Here is an 18,687-nt window from a genome sequence, read left to right as displayed (position 1 = left end):
TTCTATTTTATTGTATTAAAAAAAAAAAAAAAAAGAAGAAGAAGCAGCAGCAGCAGCGTCCAGGCGGGGGGCCGGGGGGGCGCTCGGCCGGGCAGGGGCCTCGCCAGCCCGGTCCCGCCGCCGGCCGCCCTCGTTGCCATGGTATTTACAGGAAAACCCACCTCCCGCCTCGGAAACGCCATCCACGGTTCGCGTCACAGCGGGCGGCCGGGCGCCAGACGGCCGCCAAACGGGGCCGCAGAGCACGGACGAGCTCCTTTATTTCAGTTTTTTTTGCTTTTTTTTTGCTTTTTTTTTTTTTAACGAGTTTCCTCAACGCTAGTTCGAACTGGGTTCAAGGAAGCGGGGCCGAGCGGGGCGGCGGGCGGCCCAACGCCAAAGGCCGGTTTCGCGGCGTCGCCCGGCGGAGCGGGAGGGCCGGGGGCCCGTTTCGGGGCCGTCGCCCCGGCCCCTCGCCGCGGGACAGGCGACATCGAGGGAAGGAAGGAAAATGAGAAGCTCCGCTCGCTTTTTGCTCCTTTTAATGTCTTGGCTCCTAATTGCACAGGAATCCGGGAAGGACGCATGCTACCGTGCTAAAAGCAGACGCCCGAGAAGGGCCTTGGCGGGGGACAGAGAGCGGCGGTGCAGCCCGGGCGGGGGGGGGGCACGGCCCCCCTCGGCCCCCTCCCAGCCCGGCCGGGCTCCCGCCGCCCCGGGGGCTTCGCCAGCGCGGGGGGGGCACGGCCGCCGCGCCGCCCCCGGCTCTGCCGCCCAGGCACCCGCGTGGCCTGGCGGCGCCGTCCTCAAAAACGTTTAAATTACGAAAAAAGAAAAAAAAAAAAAGAAAAAAAAGAACGTTGTGCGTATAGAATTTCTATTTCACAAAAAAGGGGGGTTTTTTTTTGTTTGTTTCTTTCTTTCTTTTTCAACTCTCCCCTCCAGCCCTGTTAACAGCCATTCCAGATGGGGCGGGAGAAATACAAATAATAATAACAATAATAATACAAAAAAAAAAAAAAAAAGAGAGAGAGAGAGAGACATTCGCCTCTCGCCCCGCTGCAGCTACGGACCGATTTCACCCGTCCGTTTTCTCGCCGCCGCGGCGCGTCCAGGCCTTTCCCGGCGGCTCCCGCTCCGCGCGGGCGCCGAGCCGCGGCCCCGACCCCGCAGCAGCTCGCGGGAAGCTTCGACCGGGAGCGACCAGGCGCCGGCGGCCCCGCTGCTCCCGATACTGCCGGAGAACTTGCTGTCGAGGCAGGAGGGAATCGAAACGGAAGGAAAACCCCCGGCTCAGAGCGCCGGCGGGGAAGGAGTCTGCGGCAAACGTGGAAGAAAACCCAAGACGACGAAACCGGGGACGGGGAGGGGACGAAACCGTCCGTCCGCGGGACGGGACGAGAGGGCAGAGATCCGAGCGACGTTCGGGGCCCCTCGCGGCCAGCTCCCGCCGCGCGGCTATTTCCGGCACGTCCGGTGAGGCGTCTGCTTCTTCTGCATCTCCAGCCGGCAGCGGCTCCGCTCGTCCAGCCAGGGCAGCTCGAAATTCCTGCGGGAAGAGCCGGCCGGCGCTCAGCGCCCGCCCGGACCGGCGCCCGCCGCCCCGTCCCGCGAGCCCCTCCTTCCCAGGGCAGGAAACGGGGTCTGTTCTGCCCAGGCAGCGCCGAGCCTCCGGGACCCCTCCCCGGTACTCACTGCGGGGTCAGTTTTGGTAGGGGCCGGCCAAAGGCGACGACGGGCAGGTAGGGGGTGATCAGCAAGCTTTCCACTGCGGGAGAGACGCGGGAGCGTTACTCGGCCCCCCCGTGGCAGGCGCCTCCGCCCGCCGCTCCCCCAAACCCGCCGAGCACAAAAACTCACCGTCGTCTGGCTCAGGGAAAAATGAGGTAACTTCCGGCTCCGACTCCTGGATCCCTTTCCTTTTGTACATTCGGAGCTGCAGCCGCTGCAGGATTCTTTGTTCCCTGATCCTCTGGATGTCCCATCTGGAAAAGATAAAGCCCCCGGCAGTCAGGAGCTGCACGCAGGGACCTAGCGGCACCGCTGCGGCCCCGGGCTCGGCCGCGACCCTCCGGCCGGGCGCGCAAAGCCGCCGCCGCCACCCGTCTCCCGCCCCGCTCCCCAAGCCGAGCCCCCGTCTCCTGCAGAGCCTGCACGCGCAAGCGGGGCCCCACATCATCCTTCTTCTTCCTACCTTTTCCTTCTCTTCTCGTCCAGCTCCAATTTCGCGTGCCGTTTGGAAAACACACTGTCATCTAGATTCTGCAAGGCCGGAAAGGGAGATGAGCGCTTCGCCCCGGGCTCCGGCGCGCGAAGGGCCGGCGGGCGCAGCAGCGGCGCGAGACGGGACCGCGCGCCACGCCGCGCGTCGGCTCTTCCCCCCCCCGCAGCCCCGGGACCAGCGGGAGCCTCCATCGTCGGAGATGGACCAGCAGAGCATCAGAGACTCCCAGCCCCGCGACGAGAACTAACGCTGCAGGCTGCTGGCTCCTCCGACTGCTTTCCCGGAGCAGCGAAGCCAGGGAGAAACCCGCCGAAACGCCAGGCGACCGCGGCTGCCTACCTCCAGCAGGTCGGAGGGGTTGGGGTCTCTCAGGGGCTCCACGACATGGTCCCTCCACGACGGAACTGCGGAGGGAAGGGCAGGCGTCAAACCGGCGCGGGGGGCCGGCGGGCCGGGCCAGCCCCGCGCGCCCGGCCCCGCGCGGCCGCTGCTCTCCAGCTCGCTGCTCCTTCGCCGAGAGAGCGACTCGACCTGCCGCCAAACCCGCCCGCGGCTCCGCTAGACGTTCCCCTGGGATTTCTAGGGGCCTCGGCTTGCGGGACACGGCGGGCCCGGAGCCGCAGGCGCCGCTCAAGAGGCGAGTTTGGCTCAAGGCGCTCGCCGGCTCGGGCTGCGAAGTTGCAAACGCCGAGCGAGGCGGGGGGACGGGCAGGCGCCGGGAGGAGCTCCCGGTTAAGGCCCGAACGCCGGCCTGCGGCTAGCGGCGCAGCTCACGGCCGGGGCAGCGGGGCCGAGGCGGCTGGGGGACGAGGCAGAGCTGCAGCGGCTGGAAGAAAGCCCGGCCCAGGCGGGCTGCGCTGCGCTCCTCCGTCTCCCGCAGGCGAGCACCAGAGCCGCTCCGCGAGGAGACGGGCAGAGACCCCCCCTCACGGCCGGGCGCTTCGCCGTCCCCCCGTCTGCCGCGGGTGTTTGCCGCCAGGGAGGAGCGAGGCGAGCGAAGGGACCCCGAGACCCCGCCAGCGGCGCGGCCCGGTCTCTCCCGCGCTGCGGCACGCGGGGGCGACGCCTGGGCAGGGGGTGGCACGGCCGAGCAGGAGGCCGTTTCTGCCAGCTCCCGGCTGTCGCGCGCTGCCCAGCTTTCCCCCGCTGAGGGGCATCGCCCAGCCCAAACCGAAGCCCGCAGTTTCCCAACCGCGGACAGGAAGTTGCTTCACGTTTTGCTTAAACCGATGCGCCTGGAAACCGAGGCGGTTCAAAAGGCAGCCGGGCCAGAGCCCTGCGCGGCACCAACCGCTCCCCGAGCCCCGGCAGGGCCCAGCCTAAATGCCCGGAGGAGAAGCGGCAACGCGGGCTGCCCCGGGGCTGGAACCGGCGCCGGAACCGGCGCCCCGCAGCGAACCCCGCGCCTGGCCGCGCGAGGGGGGACGGGACCGGGACCGGGGCGGCAGAGCCTCCTCCCGGAGCGAGGGCCCCTTCCCCGGCGACCGCAGCGCGGAGCACGAGCCGGAGAAGCGGCACGGGAGAGCTGGCGGGGCCGGCGCTGCCTGGCCGGCGGCGGGGCCGGCTCGCGGCGGGGCCGAGCCATCGGCCGGACCCGGCCGGCGGTAGCGCGGCCGAGCGGGGCGACGCGCGGCGAGAGCCCCGGCCGCAGGCAGGGCGATGCCCTCTTCTCGCCGGCGGCCCGAGAGCCGCAGAGGGGCTCGGGGCTCAAGCAGGAACGAAACCCGGAGAAAAGGGTGCTGCCGCGATCTCGCCTCTGCGGGAGGAGCAGCGGAGCGCGACGGGCTTCGCGCCTCCCGGGGCGCTCGGGGCCGGCCGCGGGGCGAGGGCAGCCCTCCTCCGGCCGCCCCGCGCTCCTCGAGGCTCTGCCCGTGCGGCCCGAGCGCCCGCTCGCCCCGCGGCGCCAGCTGCGAGCAGGGGCTCCATCGCTTACTTGCTACAGTCTCCTCCTTCTTTGGGGAGGGCTCTCGCAACGGCAGCGGCGACGGGGGAGGCTGATGCCAGCGGCACAAGTACATTTCCGTGGTTGAAAGATACGGCAGATCTTCTATCTCACTGAAGAAGCCCTTCTCCTTGGGGTGGGTGCCGGGCCCTTTCAGCGGGGCAGAGGGTCTGAGCGGGGTGTCCAAGAGCGACCGGTTTTTTTCTGGAGTCTCTTGGCTCCGCAGTTCCCGTTTACAAACAGTTTCAGACAAAGAGCCGCTCGACTCCTCTTTCACCGGAGAGTGCTTCAAGGTTTTGCTCTTCACTTTGGGGAACTCGGACACCAGTTTCTTGACGGGCGTCTTCCTCTCGGCGCTCCCGAACGTCGGCTTCCTGCGGGAGGAGGGAGAGGTGAGCGGGGCGCCCGGCTCCTCACCTGCAGCCCGGCCGCCACCGACGGCTGCCTAGAGCGGGGCGGCCGGGCCGGGCTCCTCGGCGGACCGCTGAGCTCGCGCTGCCCGCCCGGCGCGGGCTCGCTCCGCGCCCCGGCCGCTCTCCCTCTTGGGCGCGCTGCAACCGCTGCCCAAACAGCGCCGACGAGCCTGGCGGCGGCAAGGGAAAAATCCGCGGCCGGCCCGGACGAGCTCGAGAGACTCCTCCGGCACGGCGTCTTTGCTCGCCTCCCACCCCGCCTCGGCCCGCGCTGGCGGGAGGTTTCCCCTCGCCGGAGCCGGCGGGCCAGGCTGGCGGCGGCGCGAGCCGCCCCGCGGGGCCCCGTCCCTGCCTCCGCTCCCCTCTACCTTTTGTGCCCCTTCCCGTTCCGGCCGTAGGGGAAGTGCTTGGGCGGCAGGGTCTGCGAGGGCTCCAGCAGCTCCTGCTGGCACTCCAGCGGCAGCTTCTCGCACGCCTCCGCCTCGGCCTTCTCGTCCACCTCGAAGCCCTGGAAGATCCTGTGTTTCTCCCTCTCGGTGTCCTTCTTCACCAGCTGCACGCGCCTTTCCATGCGCTCGATGCGCGCCAGGAGCTGAAACACAGAGCGGCATCACAGCTCGGGGGCCGGGCGCGGGTCTCGGGGGCCCGGAGCGCCGCGCCGGCGCGCAAGGGGAAGCCGGTCCGCAGCGGCGCGACGCCAACCCGCCGGTTGCGAAGCCCTCCGACCTGTCCCGGCTGTTACCTTGCAACTTCTCGGCGCCGCTCAGGGTGCCATCGCGAGCCTCCGAGGTGCGGGAGAAAGCTTGCGAGGAGCCCCCGGCCCCCGAGCCGGCTCCGAGGCGCGGCAGAGACCGCAGGAGCGCCGTCGCTCGCTCTCCCAGAGACCGGGGACCGCGAGCGGAGGCGCGCGGCGAATTACACGAACGCCGGGCGACCCGCGGCAGGTACCGCTCCCGGGCGCCCAGGCGGCGCAAGACGGCCACCGGCACGCTGAGCGCTGGCGCCTCGCCGCCCGCCAGGGCAGCGGCCGGCTGCAAACCTCGCACGCGACGGGGAGCGATGGCAGGGTCTCCCGAACTCTGCTGCATCCTCTCCGCGCCCTGGGGCCGGGGCACGCGGCTGGTGACGAGCTGCGGTCCCTGCTAGGGCGACGCGCTCGCGGCCCCGGCGGGAGCGGGGGGCTCCGCGCCGCAGCCGGACCCAGGAGCGCTGCCGCCCCGCGGGTCACGGCTGGCTCCGCCGCGCGGATGGGAGGGGAAAGCCGTTTCGCGGGGCTCCGCGGGACAAAGCGAGGCGGGAGGCCGCCGGCGGCCTCGGCCCGCCGAGGACGGCGCTGCGGCGGGGACGGGGCCTCGGGAGCCGCTCGGGCGCCCGCGTCGAGCTGCGGGAACGGGGCATTGGGTTTCTTTGCAGGCTGCGGCAGGGGGAAGCACCGCCCCGCGGCGCTGCCGGCGGCGGCACCACGTGGCCCGGCCCCGCAGCCATGGGGCGGCCAGCCCTGCCTCGCTGCGCGGTGCCGACCGGCAAGGCCGGGGGGGCGATCGGAGGGGGGTGCCCCGGGGGGCGGCCCTGCCCAGCGCCGAGCTGCTGCACGGGCCTGCGGCGAGGCAGGAAGGACGGCGATGCCCAGGGCCAGCCCGCGTGCATGCCCTGCAGCGGGGCAGCCCCACAGCCGCACCGGGACCAGGCCTGCGTGCATGCCCTGCAGCGGGGCAGCCCCACAGCCGCACCGGGACCAGGCCCGCGTGCAGGCCTGTGCATGCCCTGCAGCGGGGCAGCCCCACAGCCACACCAGGACCAGGCCCATGTTGATGCCTGTGCATGCCCTGCAGCGGGGCAGCCCCACAGCCGCACCGGGACCAGGCCCGCGTGCATGCCTGTGCATGCTCTGCAGCGGGGCAGCCCCACAGCCGCACCGGGACCAGGCCCGCGTGCATGCCTGTGCATGCCCTGCAGCGGGGCAGCCCCACAGCCGCACCGGGACCAGGCCCACGTGCATGCCCTGCAGCGGGGCAGCCCCACAGCCGCACCGGGACCAGGCCCACGTGCATGCCCTGCAGCGGGGCAGCCCCACAGCCACACCGGGACCAGGCCCGCGTGCATGCCTGTGCATGCCCTGCAGCGGGGCAGCCCCACAGCCGCACCGGGACCAGGTTTCTGTCCATGCCTGTGCAGGCCCTGCAGTGGGGCAGCCCCACAGCCGCACGGGACCAGGTTTCTGTCCATGCCTGTGCAGGCCCTGCAGTGGGGCAGCCCCACAGCCGCACGGGACCAGGTTTCTGTCCATGCCTGTGCATGCCCTGCAGTGGGGCAGCCCCACAGCCGCACGGGACCAGGTTTCTGTCCATGCCTGTGCAGGCCCTGCAGCGGGGCAGCCCCACAGCCACACCGGGACCAGGTTTCTGTCCATGCCTGTGCAGGCCCTGCAGTGGGGCAGCCCCACAGCCGCACGGGACCAGGTTTCTGTCCATGCCTGTGCATGCCCTGCAGTGGGGCAGCCCCACAGCCGCACGGGACCAGGTTTCTGTCCATGCCTGTGCATGCCCTGCAGTGGGGCAGCCCCACAGCCGCACGGGACCAGGTTTCTGTCCATGCCTGTGCATGCCCTGCAGCGGGGCAGCCCCACAGCCACACCGGGACCAGGCCCACGTGCAGGCCCTGCGGTGGGGCAGCCCCACAGCCGCACGGGACCAGGCCCGCGTGCATGCCTGTGCAGGCCCTGCAGCGGGGCAGCCCCACAGCCACAAGGGACCAGGCCCACGTGCATGCCTGTGCATGCCCTGCAGTGGGGCAGCCCCACAGCCGCACGGGACCAGGTTTCTGTCCATGCCTGTGCAGGCCCTGCAGTGGGGCAGCCCCACAGCCGCACGGGACCAGGTTTCTGTCCATGCCTGTGCAGGCCCTGCAGCGGGGCAGCCCCACAGCCGCACGGGACCAGGTTTCTGTCCATGCCTGTGCAGGCCCTGCAGTGGGGCAGCCCCACAGCCGCACGGGACCAGGTTTCTGTCCATGCCTGTGCATGCCCTGCAGTGGGGCAGCCCCACAGCCGCACGGGACCAGGTTTCTGTCCATGCCTGCGCAGGCCCTGCAGCGGGGCAGCCCCACAGCCGCACCGGGACCGGGACCATGTTGATGCCTGTGCAGGCCCTGCAGTGGGGCAGCCCCACAGCCGCACGGGACCAGGTTTCTGTCCATGCCTGTGCATGCCCTGCAGCGGGGCAGCCCCACAGCCACACCGGGACCAGGCCCACGTGCAGGCCCTGCGGTGGGGCAGCCCCACAGCCGCACGGGACCAGGCCCGCGTGCATGCCTGTGCAGGCCCTGCAGTGGGGCAGCCCCACAGCCGCACCAGGACCAGGTTTCTGTCCATGCCTGTGCATGCCCTGCAGCGGGGCAGCCCCACAGCCACAAGGGACCAGGCCCGCGTGCATGCCTGTGCATGCCCTGCAGCGGGGCAGCCCCACAGCCACAAGGGACCAGGTTTCTGTCCATGCCTGTGCAGGCCCTGCAGTGGGGCAGCCCCACAGCCGCACGGGACCAGGTTTCTGTCCATGCCTGTGCAGGCCCTGCAGTGGGGCAGCCCCACAGCCGCACGGGACCAGGTTTCTGTCCATGCCTGTGCAGGCCCTGCAGCGGGGCAGCCCCACAGCCGCACCGGGACCAGGCCCACGTGCAGGCCCTGCGGTGGGGCAGCCCCACAGCCACACCGGGACCAGGCCCGCGTGCATGCCCTGCAGCGGGGCAGCCCCACAGCCACACCGGGACCAGGCCCGCGTGCATGCCCTGCAGCGGGGCAGCCCCACAGCCACACCGGGACCAGGCCCACGTGCATGCCCTGCAGCGGGGCAGCCCCACAGCCACACCGGGACCAGGCCCGCGTGCATGCCCTGCAGTGGGGCAGCCCCACAGCCACACCAGGACCAGGCCTGCGTGCATGCCTGTGCATGCCCTGCAGCGGGGCAGCCCCACAGCCACACCAGGACCAGGCCCACGTGCATGCCTGTGCATGCCCTGCAGTGGGGCAGCCCCACAGCCACACCGGGACCAGGCCCACGTGCATGCCTGTGCATGCCCTGCAGCGGGGCAGCCCCACAGCCGCACGGGACCAGGTTTCTGTCCATGCCTGTGCAGGCCCTGCAGTGGGGCAGCCCCACAGCCGCACGGGACCAGGTTTCTGTCCATGCCTGTGCAGGCCCTGCAGTGGGGCAGCCCCACAGCCGCACGGGACCAGGTTTCTGTCCATGCCTGTGCAGGCCCTGCAGCGGGGCAGCCCCACAGCCGCACCGGGACCAGGTTTCTGTCCATGCCTGTGCATGCCCTGCAGTGGGGCAGCCCCACAGCCGCACGGGACCAGGTTTCTGTCCATGCCTGTGCAGGCCCTGCAGCGGGGCAGCCCCACAGCCGCACCGGGACCAGGCCGCGCACTGCCCCGGGAGCACAGAGCAGGGCCCCGCACAGCCCGGCCCCACCCCCCGGGCGGCCCCTTTAACTTAACCCGCCCCCCCCCCCACCCCGCGCCGCCAAGGGACGCGGGCTCTTTAAGGCCCCCCCCGTCGCTGCCATGGCGACGGGCCCGTTAACCCCTGGCGCGCCGCCGCCCGCCCCGCCCCGGCCCTTTGTGCCCCCGCCGTTACCCTCGGGCGGGGGCGGGGGCAGCGCCCGCCCCGCCCCGCCCCGCCTCGCCCCGCCCCTCCCGGTAACCCCCGCGCTGCCGCCGCCTTTGTCTGCCGCCGGGGGGGGGGCTTCAACCCCCGGGGGGGCTTCGAGCCCCGCGGGCGCTGGGGGAGACGTTAACGCCTGGGGGGGGGGCACTGACCCCCCCCCGGGTGCTTGGAGGGGGGGAACCATGGGGGGGATATTGGGGGGGCATTGACCCCTTAGGGGTACATGGGGGGGGCCTGGGTGGGGGCATTGACCCCCTGGGTGCTTGGGGGGGAACCATGGGGGGGACACATGGGGGGGCATTGACCCTTTAGGGGCACATGGGGGGGGACATGGGGGGGCCCCTGACCCCCTGGGTGCTTGGGGGGGAACCATGGGGGGGATATTGGGGGGGCATTGACCCCTTAGGGGTACATGGGGGGGGGCCTGGGAGGGGGGCATTGACCCCCTGGGTGCTTGGGTGGGAACCATGGGGGGGACACATGGGGGGGCATTGACCCTTTAGGGGCACATGGGGGGGGACATTGGGGGGCCCCTGACCCCCTGCGTGCTTGGGGGGGAACCATGGGGGGGACACATGGGGGGGCATTGACCCTTTAGGGGCACATGGGGGGGGACATGGGGGGAGCCTGGGAGGGGGGCATTGACCCCCTGCGTGCTTGGGGGGGAACCATGGGGGGGACACATGGGGGGGACACATGGGGGGGCATTGACCCCTTAGGGGCACATGGGGAGAACATGGGGGGGCCCCTGGGGGAGCATTGACCCCTTGGGTGCTTGGGGGGAATCGGGGGGACACACTGGGGTGGCACTGACCCCTTGGGGCACCTGGGTGGGGCATTGACCCCCCCCCGGGTGCTTGGAGGGGAACCATGGGGGGGACACTTTGTGGGGGGCATTGACCCCTTAGGGGCACATGGGGAGAACATAGGGGGCATCGGGGGGGCACTGACCCCCTGGGTGCTTGGGGGGAACCAGGGGGGGCATTGACACCCCCCAGGGGCTTGGGGGGGGACACATGAGGGGGCATTGACCCCTCAGGGACACATGGGGGGGCATCTGGGGGGTCATTGACCCCCTGGGTGCTTGGGGGGTATTAACCCCTTGGGGGCACATGGGGGGACACGTGGGGGGGCATTAACCCCTTGGGGCACCTGGGGGGGAGTACATGGGGGGACACCTTGGGGGGGGTCACTGACCCCCTGGGTGCTTGGGGGCATTAACCCCTTAGGGGCACCGGGGGGGGCACATGGAGGGGACACCTTAGGGGGGCATTAACGACAGGGGGGCACCTTGAGGGGGGGCACCAATGCCTGGGGGGGACGTTAACCCCATAGACGTGCTGGGGGGTACCTTGGGGGGGCATTAACCCCTTAGGCACACCTGGGGGGGCACCACTGCCTGGGGGGGGCCTTAACCCCTTAGGCCTTGAGGGGGGGGCACTAAAACCTGGGGGGGGGCTACCATGGGGGGGCATCAATGCCTGAGATGGGGGGGGTCGTTAACCCCTTAGGTGCTTTTAAGAGATGAGGGAGGGGTGGATTTATCCCTGGGGGGGTGACTGGTTCCTTAAACACCCGGGGGGGGGTGTTAACCCCTTGGGTGCTTTTAAGAAACAGAGGGGGGTGTTTTACCCCGGGGGGGTGTGTGACCGGTTCCTTAAACACCCGGGGGGGGTGTTAGCCCCTTTGGGTGCTTTTAAGAAACAGTGGGGGGTGTTTTACCCCGGGGGGGGTGACTGGTTCCTTAAACACCTGGGGGGGTGTTAACCCCTTGGGTGTCTTTAAGAGCTGGGGGGAATTTACCCCGGGGGGGGGGATGTGAGTGGTTCCTTAAATACCCGGGGGGGGGGTGTTAACCCCTTGGGTGCTTTTGAGATATGGGGGGGAGTGACTGGTTCCTTAAACACCTTGGGGGGGCTGTTAACCCCTTTGGGTGCTTTTAAGAAACAGGGGGGGGAATTTACCCCGGGGGGGGGATGTGAGTGGTTCCTTAAACACCCGGGGGGGGTGTTAACCCCTTGGGTGCTTTTGAGATATGGGGGGGAGTGACCAGTTCCTTAAACACCTTGGGGGGGGCTGTTAACCCCTTTGGGTGCTTTTAAGAAACTGGGGGGGGAATGTGAGTGGTTCCTGAAACACCCGGGGGTGTTAAGGGGTATTAACCCCTTAGGTGCTTTTAAGAAATGGGGGGGTGTTTTACCCCCGGGGGGGTGACTGGTTCCTTAAACACCCGGGGGGGGATGTTAACCCCTTGGGCGCTTTTAAGAGATGGGGGGGGTGGATTTACCCCGGGGGGGGGGGGTGACTGGTTCCTTAAACACCCGGGGGGGGTCGTTAACCCCTTGGGTGCTTTTAAGAAACACGGGGGGGGTGGATTTACCCTGAGGGGGGGGGATGTGACTGATTCCTTAAACACCCGGGGGGGGTGTTAACCCCTTTGGGTGCTTTTAAGAAACAGGGGGGGGGGATTTACCCCGGGGGGGGGATGTGACTGATTCCTTAAACACCCGGGGGAGGTGTTAACCCCTTTGGGTGCTTTTAAGAAACAGGGGGGGGGGATTTACCCCGGGGGGGGGGGTGTGAGAGTGATTCTTTAAACACCTTGGGGGGGGGTCGTTAGGTCGTTAACCCCTTGGGTGCCTTTAAGAAACGGGGGGGGGGGTACCCCAGGGGGGGGGGTGACTGATTCCTTAAACACCCGGGGGGGGGTATTAACCCCTTGGGCGCCGCGGGGGCGGGCACTCACCTCGCCCCCCCCCCCACCACCACCACCGTTAACCCTCGGGGCGCCGGTTGCCTTGCGCCCCCCCCCCCCGCCGTTAACCCCCGCCGTACCGTGTCGCGCTCGGCCTTGAGCTCCTCGATCTCCTTCTCCTTGGCCTGCAGCTGCTGCTGCTGCTGCTCGATGAGGTCCAGCTGGAGCAGCAGGATCTGCTTGAGGCAGGCGGCCTGGCCCGGCGAGCCGCCGCCGGCGCCCATGGCGCCCCGCCGCCCGCCGCTCCTCCACTTGGGCTCGGCGGCGGCGGCGGCGGCGGCGGCGGGGCCCGACCCGCCGCTCTCCTTGACGGCGGCGGAGCGGCTCGGCAGCACGGCCTGGCAGCGCGGCCGGCCGCTGGCATCCCCCGCGCCCGCCTGCTTGCTGCCGGCCAGCGGCGCCAGCCCGGCCCAGCTCTGCTCCGCCGCTCCGGGCGCCCCCCCCGCCGCCGCCGCCGGCACCCCCCCGCCGCCGCGGCCCTTGTGTGCCCCCAGCGGCGGCGGCTCCTTGGGCTGCCGGGGCGGCGGCGGGCGTTGCAGCGCGGCTCCTTCCTCCTGCGCCTCGTTGGGGCCCGTTGCCGGTCGCTCCCGTTCGGGTCGCTCGGTGCCGCCTAACGGTACCGGTACCGCCGCCCGGAAGGCGGTGGATCTCATGGTCATGGCGCGGCCTGGACCCGCCGCGGCACCGCGCCGCCGCCGCTGCTACCGCCCGGCGCCATGGGCGGGCGGCCGCCGGCAGCTGGCGGCAGCGCGGGCGCCGCGGCCCATGCGGAGCCGCCGCTCCGCCGCCCTCATCCCCGCCCCAGGCCGCCGCCGCCGCCGCCGCGGGCCCCCGGGCAGGGGCTGCCCCGCCGCCCCCTCCCCGCGCGGGGGGCGGGGGCCCGGGAGGGGGGGGGAAGGCCGGGCCTGCACCCCCCCCCCTTCCCTCCGGGGACCGGGAGCGACCGGGTGCCGCGGCCGCCCCCCCCCCCCCATCGTGGGAGCGGGACCCCCGCGGTGGGGTGGGGTGGGTATGGGGGGGGCACGAGCCCCCCCCACGCACACACCCGGATAACTTTAAACCGGGCTGAGCACACGTGTGCTGGCGGGGGTGGTGGGGGGTGTTTTGGGGAGGGGGCGGTTGGGGGGGGTGACAGTGCCCACCGGCGGGACGGGGCTCTGGGGGGTCCCCGCGGGAGGCAGCGGGGCTGGGAAAGCAGCGAGGGGGGACACACACGCACACACACACACACTTCTCTCTCCCCCCCCCCCCAACAACGGCCCCAGGGAGGCCTCGCGGTCTGGGGCGGCACGCGTGTGACGAGCTGAGGCCAGGCCTCAGCCCCGCGGCGACGCAGAGCACCGGGGCCTGGGCCCACCCCGGGCGCCTCCTCCTCCTCCTCCTCCTCCTCTCCCGGCAGCACCCGCGCCCCAGCGTCCGTCCGTCCCCGGGGCGGAGGGCGTGGGACGGTCCCCGTCCCCGCGGGAAAAGGGGCCGGTGGGGCTCGGCCCCGCGTCACCCGTTCCCGCGTGTCCCCCCCACCCCCTCCCGCCTGGGCCTGGCACCAGCCGGCCGAACCGGGCCCCAGCCCAAGGTCACGGGGGCCCCCGGCGGGGGCCAGGGCCGGCCCCGAGCCCCCGCCGGCAGCAGTGTCCCGCCACCACCGCCCGGTGGCTCCCGAGCGCGGCGGCTCCGGCGCCGGACGGCCCCGGGAAAGGCGGGCTGCGGCGGCCGCCGGCCGGGACCGGCCCGGCCCGGCCCGCCCGGGTAGGTAGGCAGCTAATTACGGGAGATAATTAACCGCTGCCTCCCCCCACGCACCCGTAGCCACTCGCGGGCCCACGCGGGGCGCCCCGGGGTGCTGGGGGACCGCCGCACTGCTGCTGCTCTGCTGTGAGCTGAGTTTGCTGGGCCTCAGCCCAGCGCTGAGCTGCAGCCAGCTCTGCCTCGGCGCTACAGGACCCCGCGGAGCGGGCAGTGGGGCCGGCAGTGTAATGTGCGGTCTGCCTGCCCAGGACTGTGGCCCCCCCCCGCACATGCAAACACACGCGTGAACATGTGTGCACATGCCCCTGCAGGGACTGCAGCCCCCTCTGCACAGGTGTGCACGCGTGTGCACACATGCCTGCACACGCACACACCTGCATAGGTGTGTTGGGGGCTGCAGTTCCCAGCACACACATGCACACGTGTGCATGGGTACATGCAGCCCTGCAGGGAGGGCGTGCAGCCCCCACTACATACACATGTGCACACGGCCACTGCACGTGCATGCACACACGTGCACCCCTGCAGAGACGGCAGCGGCCAACACACACACGCATGCATAGACAAACATCTGTGCATGTGCGCACATCCATGCGTGCACACACGTATGCACACGCCTGCATGGGCTGCAGCCCCCAGCATGCACATACACACGCACATGGGCCCATGCACGCACACACGTGTGGATATGCACACTCCTGCCGGGAGGAACTGCAACCCCCCCACTGTCCACGCACACACACACGCATGGACACGTATGCACACAGCACTGCAGGAGCTGCAGCCCCCGGCACATGCGCACGCACACACATGCACCCACACATGCACAGTCCTGCAGGGAGGGACTGCAGCCCTCACTGCCCCTGCACATGCACACACACACATGCGCGCGCACACATGCGCGCACACACACACGCGTGCATATATGCACACAGCCCTGCAGGCACTGCAGTCCCCAGCATGTGCACGTGACACACAAACACACACACACACACAAATACACACACACACACACACACACACACACACACACACACACAGCATTTCCCCCCCGCACCCTGCTGAGCAAACACCACACCCTCGAGGCAGCGACTGCAAACAGGGTAGTGGCACACAGGACATACAGGGCACGGTGCAGGGCACAGTCCAGGGCACGGCGCAGGGCATGGGGCAGGGCACAGTGCAGGGGGTGTGCAAGGCACGGCACAGGGCACGGCACAGGGTATGGCGCAGGGGAAATGCAGGGTACGGCATAGAGCATGGCGCAGGGCACAGTGCAGGGGACGGCAGGGGCACAGTGCAGGGGGTGGCAGGGGCACAGTGCAGGGGGTGGCAGGGGAACAGCGCAGGGCATGGCAGGGGCACAGTGCAGGGGATGGCAGGGGCACAGTGCAGGGGGTGGCAGGGGAACAGCGCAGGGCATGGCAGGGGCACAGCGCAGGGGATGGCAGGGGCACAGTGCAGGGGGTGGCAGGGGCACAGTGCAGGGGATGGCAGGGGCACGGTGCAGGGGGTGGCAGGGGCACAGTGCAGGGGGTGGCAGGGGCACAGTGCAGGGGATGGCAGGGGCACGGTGCAGGGCATGGCAGGGGCACAGCGCAGGGGATGGCAGGGGCACGGTGCAGGGCATGGCGCAGGGCACAGCGCAGGGCATGGCAGGGGCACGGTGCAGGGGGTGGCAGGGGCACAGTGCAGGGGGTGGCAGGGGCACAGTGCAGGGGATGGCAGAGGCACAGCGCAGGGGATGGCAGGGGCACAGTGCAGGGGAATGGCAGGGGCACAGCGCAGGGGATGGCAGGGGGCACAGTGCAGGGGGTGGCAGGGGAACAGCGCAGGGCATGGCAGGGGCACAGTGCAGGGGGTGGCAGGGGAACAGCGCAGGGGATGGCAGGGGCACAGTGCAGGGGGTGGCAGGGGAACAGCGCAGGGCATGGCAGGGGCACGGTGCAGGGGATGGCAGGGGCACAGCGCAGGGCATGGCAGGGGCACGGTGCAGGGGATGGCAGGGGAACAGCGCAGGGCATGGCAGGGGCACGGTGCAGGGGATGGCAGGGGAACAGCGCAGGGCATGGCAGGGGCACAGCGCAGGGGATGGCAGGGACACAGTGCAGGGGATGGCAGGGGCACGGTGCAGGGGATGGCAGGGGCACAGTGCAGGGGATGGCAGGGGAACAGCGCAGGGCATGGCGGGGGCACAGTGCAGGGGATGGCAGGGGCACGGTGCAGGGGATGGCAGGGGCACGGTGCAGGGGATGGCAGGGGGAACAGTGCAGGGGATGGCAGGGGCACAGTGCAGGGGATGGCAGGGGCACGGTGCAGGGGGTGGCAGGGGCACAGTGCAGGGGATGGCAGGGGAACAGTGCAGGGGGTGGCAGGGGCACAGTGCAGGGGATGGCAGGGGGCACAGTGCAGGGGATGGCAGGGGCATGGTGCAGGGGATGGCAGGGGCACAGTGCAGGGGAATGCAGAGGCACAGTGCAGGGGATGGCAGGGGCACAGCGCAGGGGATGGCAGGGGCACAGTGCAGGGGATGGCGCAGGGCACAGTGCAGGGGATGGCAGGGGCATGGTGCAGGGGATGGCAGGGGGCACAGGGCAGGGGATGGTACAGGGAACGGTACAGGGGAATGCAGGGGGCACGGCACAGGGGATGTGCACCTCTGCAGAGCTGCCTTAGCCGGGGGGGCCCATGGCGCAGGGGGGCCCTGGGCAGCCCCAGCCCAACCTGCGGGCGCTGGACGTCTCTGCACAGCGGCCCCCGGAGACGGGTCAGGGACCCCCAGCAGGCACAGGGCGTCCCCTGCGCGGCAGGGGCGGCCGGTGCTGCAACGCCGCCGCATTGCACCGGGCCCTTGCCAGGGCCCCCGCGCTCGCCGCGGCCCCGGCGCAGGGGAAGCCGCTCTCCCTGCTGCGCGGCGGGCTGAGCCAAGCCTTATTTAAAGCCCTGCCTCCCCTGCTGCGCCATGCACACACACACACGCGCACACACGCGCACGCACACACACACACACACACACGCGCGCGCGCACGCACACGCGCAGGCGCGCGCAGCCTGTTTTGCTGCGCCGGGGGTTTCCTGCGGCCGCCCGGCCCCGCTCCTGCAGGCCCACGTGCCCGGCCCCGCGCCCGGCCCGCACATGGCTCTGCAGCAGGGCTGCTTTGCAGGGAAGTTGTTGTGGCTAAAAATGGAGCAGGTCTCACATGCCAGGGCCACGTGACGCCGGCGCTGCAAACAGCTCGCTCAGATGGAGAGGGCTTGCAAAGAGCCAGCGGGAGGAGGAGGAGGAGGAGGAGGAGGAGGAGGAGGGGAGCCACCGGCTCACATGGGCTGGCAGAGCCGCGGCCGAGCTCGGCCCCTCCATGGGGCGGCCGAGCTCGGCCGCGGCGCCCGGCCAGCCCGAGATTTGGAGAGGGCGATGGTGGGGTTGCAGGAAAGGGCCGTGGGCGCCCACGCGGCGCCGCCGGCAGCCCCGCGCCGCTCCGGTTTGCTGCGGGGGGTCCGTGAGGCCGAAGATGAGCCCGCCGGCCCGGGCTCCTCCTCGGCCTCCCCCGATCCGGGCGCTCGGGGACCGATGGCTGCGGCGCGGGTCGGGGCCGCTGCTGCAAACAGAAGCAGATGCAGAGGAATCAGTCCGGGGGCCTGCACGAGGACGCGGCCAGGACACCCCCCCGGCCAGGGGACCTGCGCCCCCCGCCACCGCCTGGCCCCGGCTGCTCCCCACCCCGGCATGGGCACTTCCCCGGCACCCCCGGCACCCCCTGCACCTCTGCACCCCTGCACCTCTGTGCCCCTGCACCCCTCAGGGCCCTGCACCCCGGGGAGGGGGGGGTCTATGCACCCCTGCACCCCTGGATCCTGCACCTTCAGCTCCCTACACACTTGAATCCTGCACCCCTGGGGGGGGTCTCTGCACCCTTGCACGCCTATATCCTGCATCCCTGCACCCATGGACCCCTAGATCCTGCACCCTGGGGGGAGTCTCTGCACCCCTGCACCCCTGGATCCTGCACCCCTGGAGGGGGTCTATGCACCCATGGACCCCTAGATCCTGCACCCTGGGGGGAGTCTCTGCACCCCTGCACCCCTGGATCCTGCACCCCTGCAGCCGTGGACCCCTAGATCCTGCACCCTGGGGGGTCTCTGCACCCTTGCATGCCTATGTCCTGCACGCCTGCACCCCTAGATGCTGCGCCCCGGGCGGTCCCTGCTCCCCTGCACCCTTGGACGCTGCACCCCGGGGTGTCTGCACGGCTGGATGCGGCAGCCCCACCGCCGGGCGCTCCGCGGCGCCCCTGCCCCCCGGCAGGGCCGGGCTGGTGGGCACCCCCGCCGCGGCGCTCTCCGGGCCAGGCCTCCCGCTCCGGCTTGTTTACCTGGGTTTTTTTCCCTCTCCGCGAGGGAGGGGAGCGGGCGAGTTCTGGCACGGCCGCGCCGCCGGCCCGCGCCAAGAATCCGCGGCGACGAGCCGCGGCGGCCGCGCTCGGCTCTCGACGCCTGGATGTGCGCGCTGCACGGCCGGAGGCGGCCCGCGGCAGCCCGGGGCGAGGGGCCCCGGCCGCCCCGGCCCCGGCTCGGCCTCGCCGCCCCCAGCCGCCGGCCCCCAGCCCGCCGCCCCGCCGCGGTGCGAGCTGCCCTCGGCGGCCCCGGCACGGCGGGTCCCCGGCCGGCATCGGCACCCGGCGGGTTTCCTGCCAAAACTCAGAGCGTGGCAAAACCCGACGTCCCCCGAGTCGCCCGTGCGGCCGCTGCGGCCCGGCCCCGTGCCGGGCCCGTTCTGCAGCTGGGGAAACTGAGGCACGGCCTGGCCGCGGCGGGGGGGACGCTGAGCCCCCAGCCCGGTGCGGGGCACCGGCCGGGACGGACGCCCTGGCCTGGGCGCCGAGGGCACCCCGCAGCCTGGCGGCGGGCTCGGGATGGGGGGGCCCAGCCGGGGGGCCGGGCTGGGGCCGGGGGGCGGGCGGGGG

At 71.1% G+C, this 18,687-nt stretch overlaps 1 protein-coding gene across 1 annotated transcript; it reads right to left on the bottom strand.

The window, feature by feature from the left end:
• Window positions 1–840: 840 nt before the first annotated feature.
• On the bottom strand, window positions 841–12,675 carry MSL1 (MSL complex subunit 1). The gene is made up of 8 exons (XM_068919248.1): window positions 12,058–12,675; window positions 4,927–5,150; window positions 4,137–4,519; window positions 2,543–2,607; window positions 2,174–2,241; window positions 1,840–1,964; window positions 1,675–1,747; window positions 841–1,528 (listed from the first exon to the last, which is right to left on the bottom strand). Exons 1-8 carry the CDS (start codon window positions 12,634–12,636, stop codon window positions 1,438–1,440), a joined length of 1,608 nt encoding a protein of 535 aa, XP_068775349.1. The 5' UTR covers window positions 12,637–12,675; the 3' UTR covers window positions 841–1,437.
• Between the last annotated feature and the right edge of the window lie 6,012 nt (window positions 12,676–18,687).

Source organism: Struthio camelus, chromosome 25, assembly GCF_040807025.1.
Source record: "Struthio camelus isolate bStrCam1 chromosome 25, bStrCam1.hap1, whole genome shotgun sequence".
In the NCBI taxonomy this organism is placed as follows: domain Eukaryota; kingdom Metazoa; phylum Chordata; class Aves; order Struthioniformes; family Struthionidae; genus Struthio; species Struthio camelus.
This window is presented reverse-complemented; position numbering and strand designations above follow the sequence as displayed.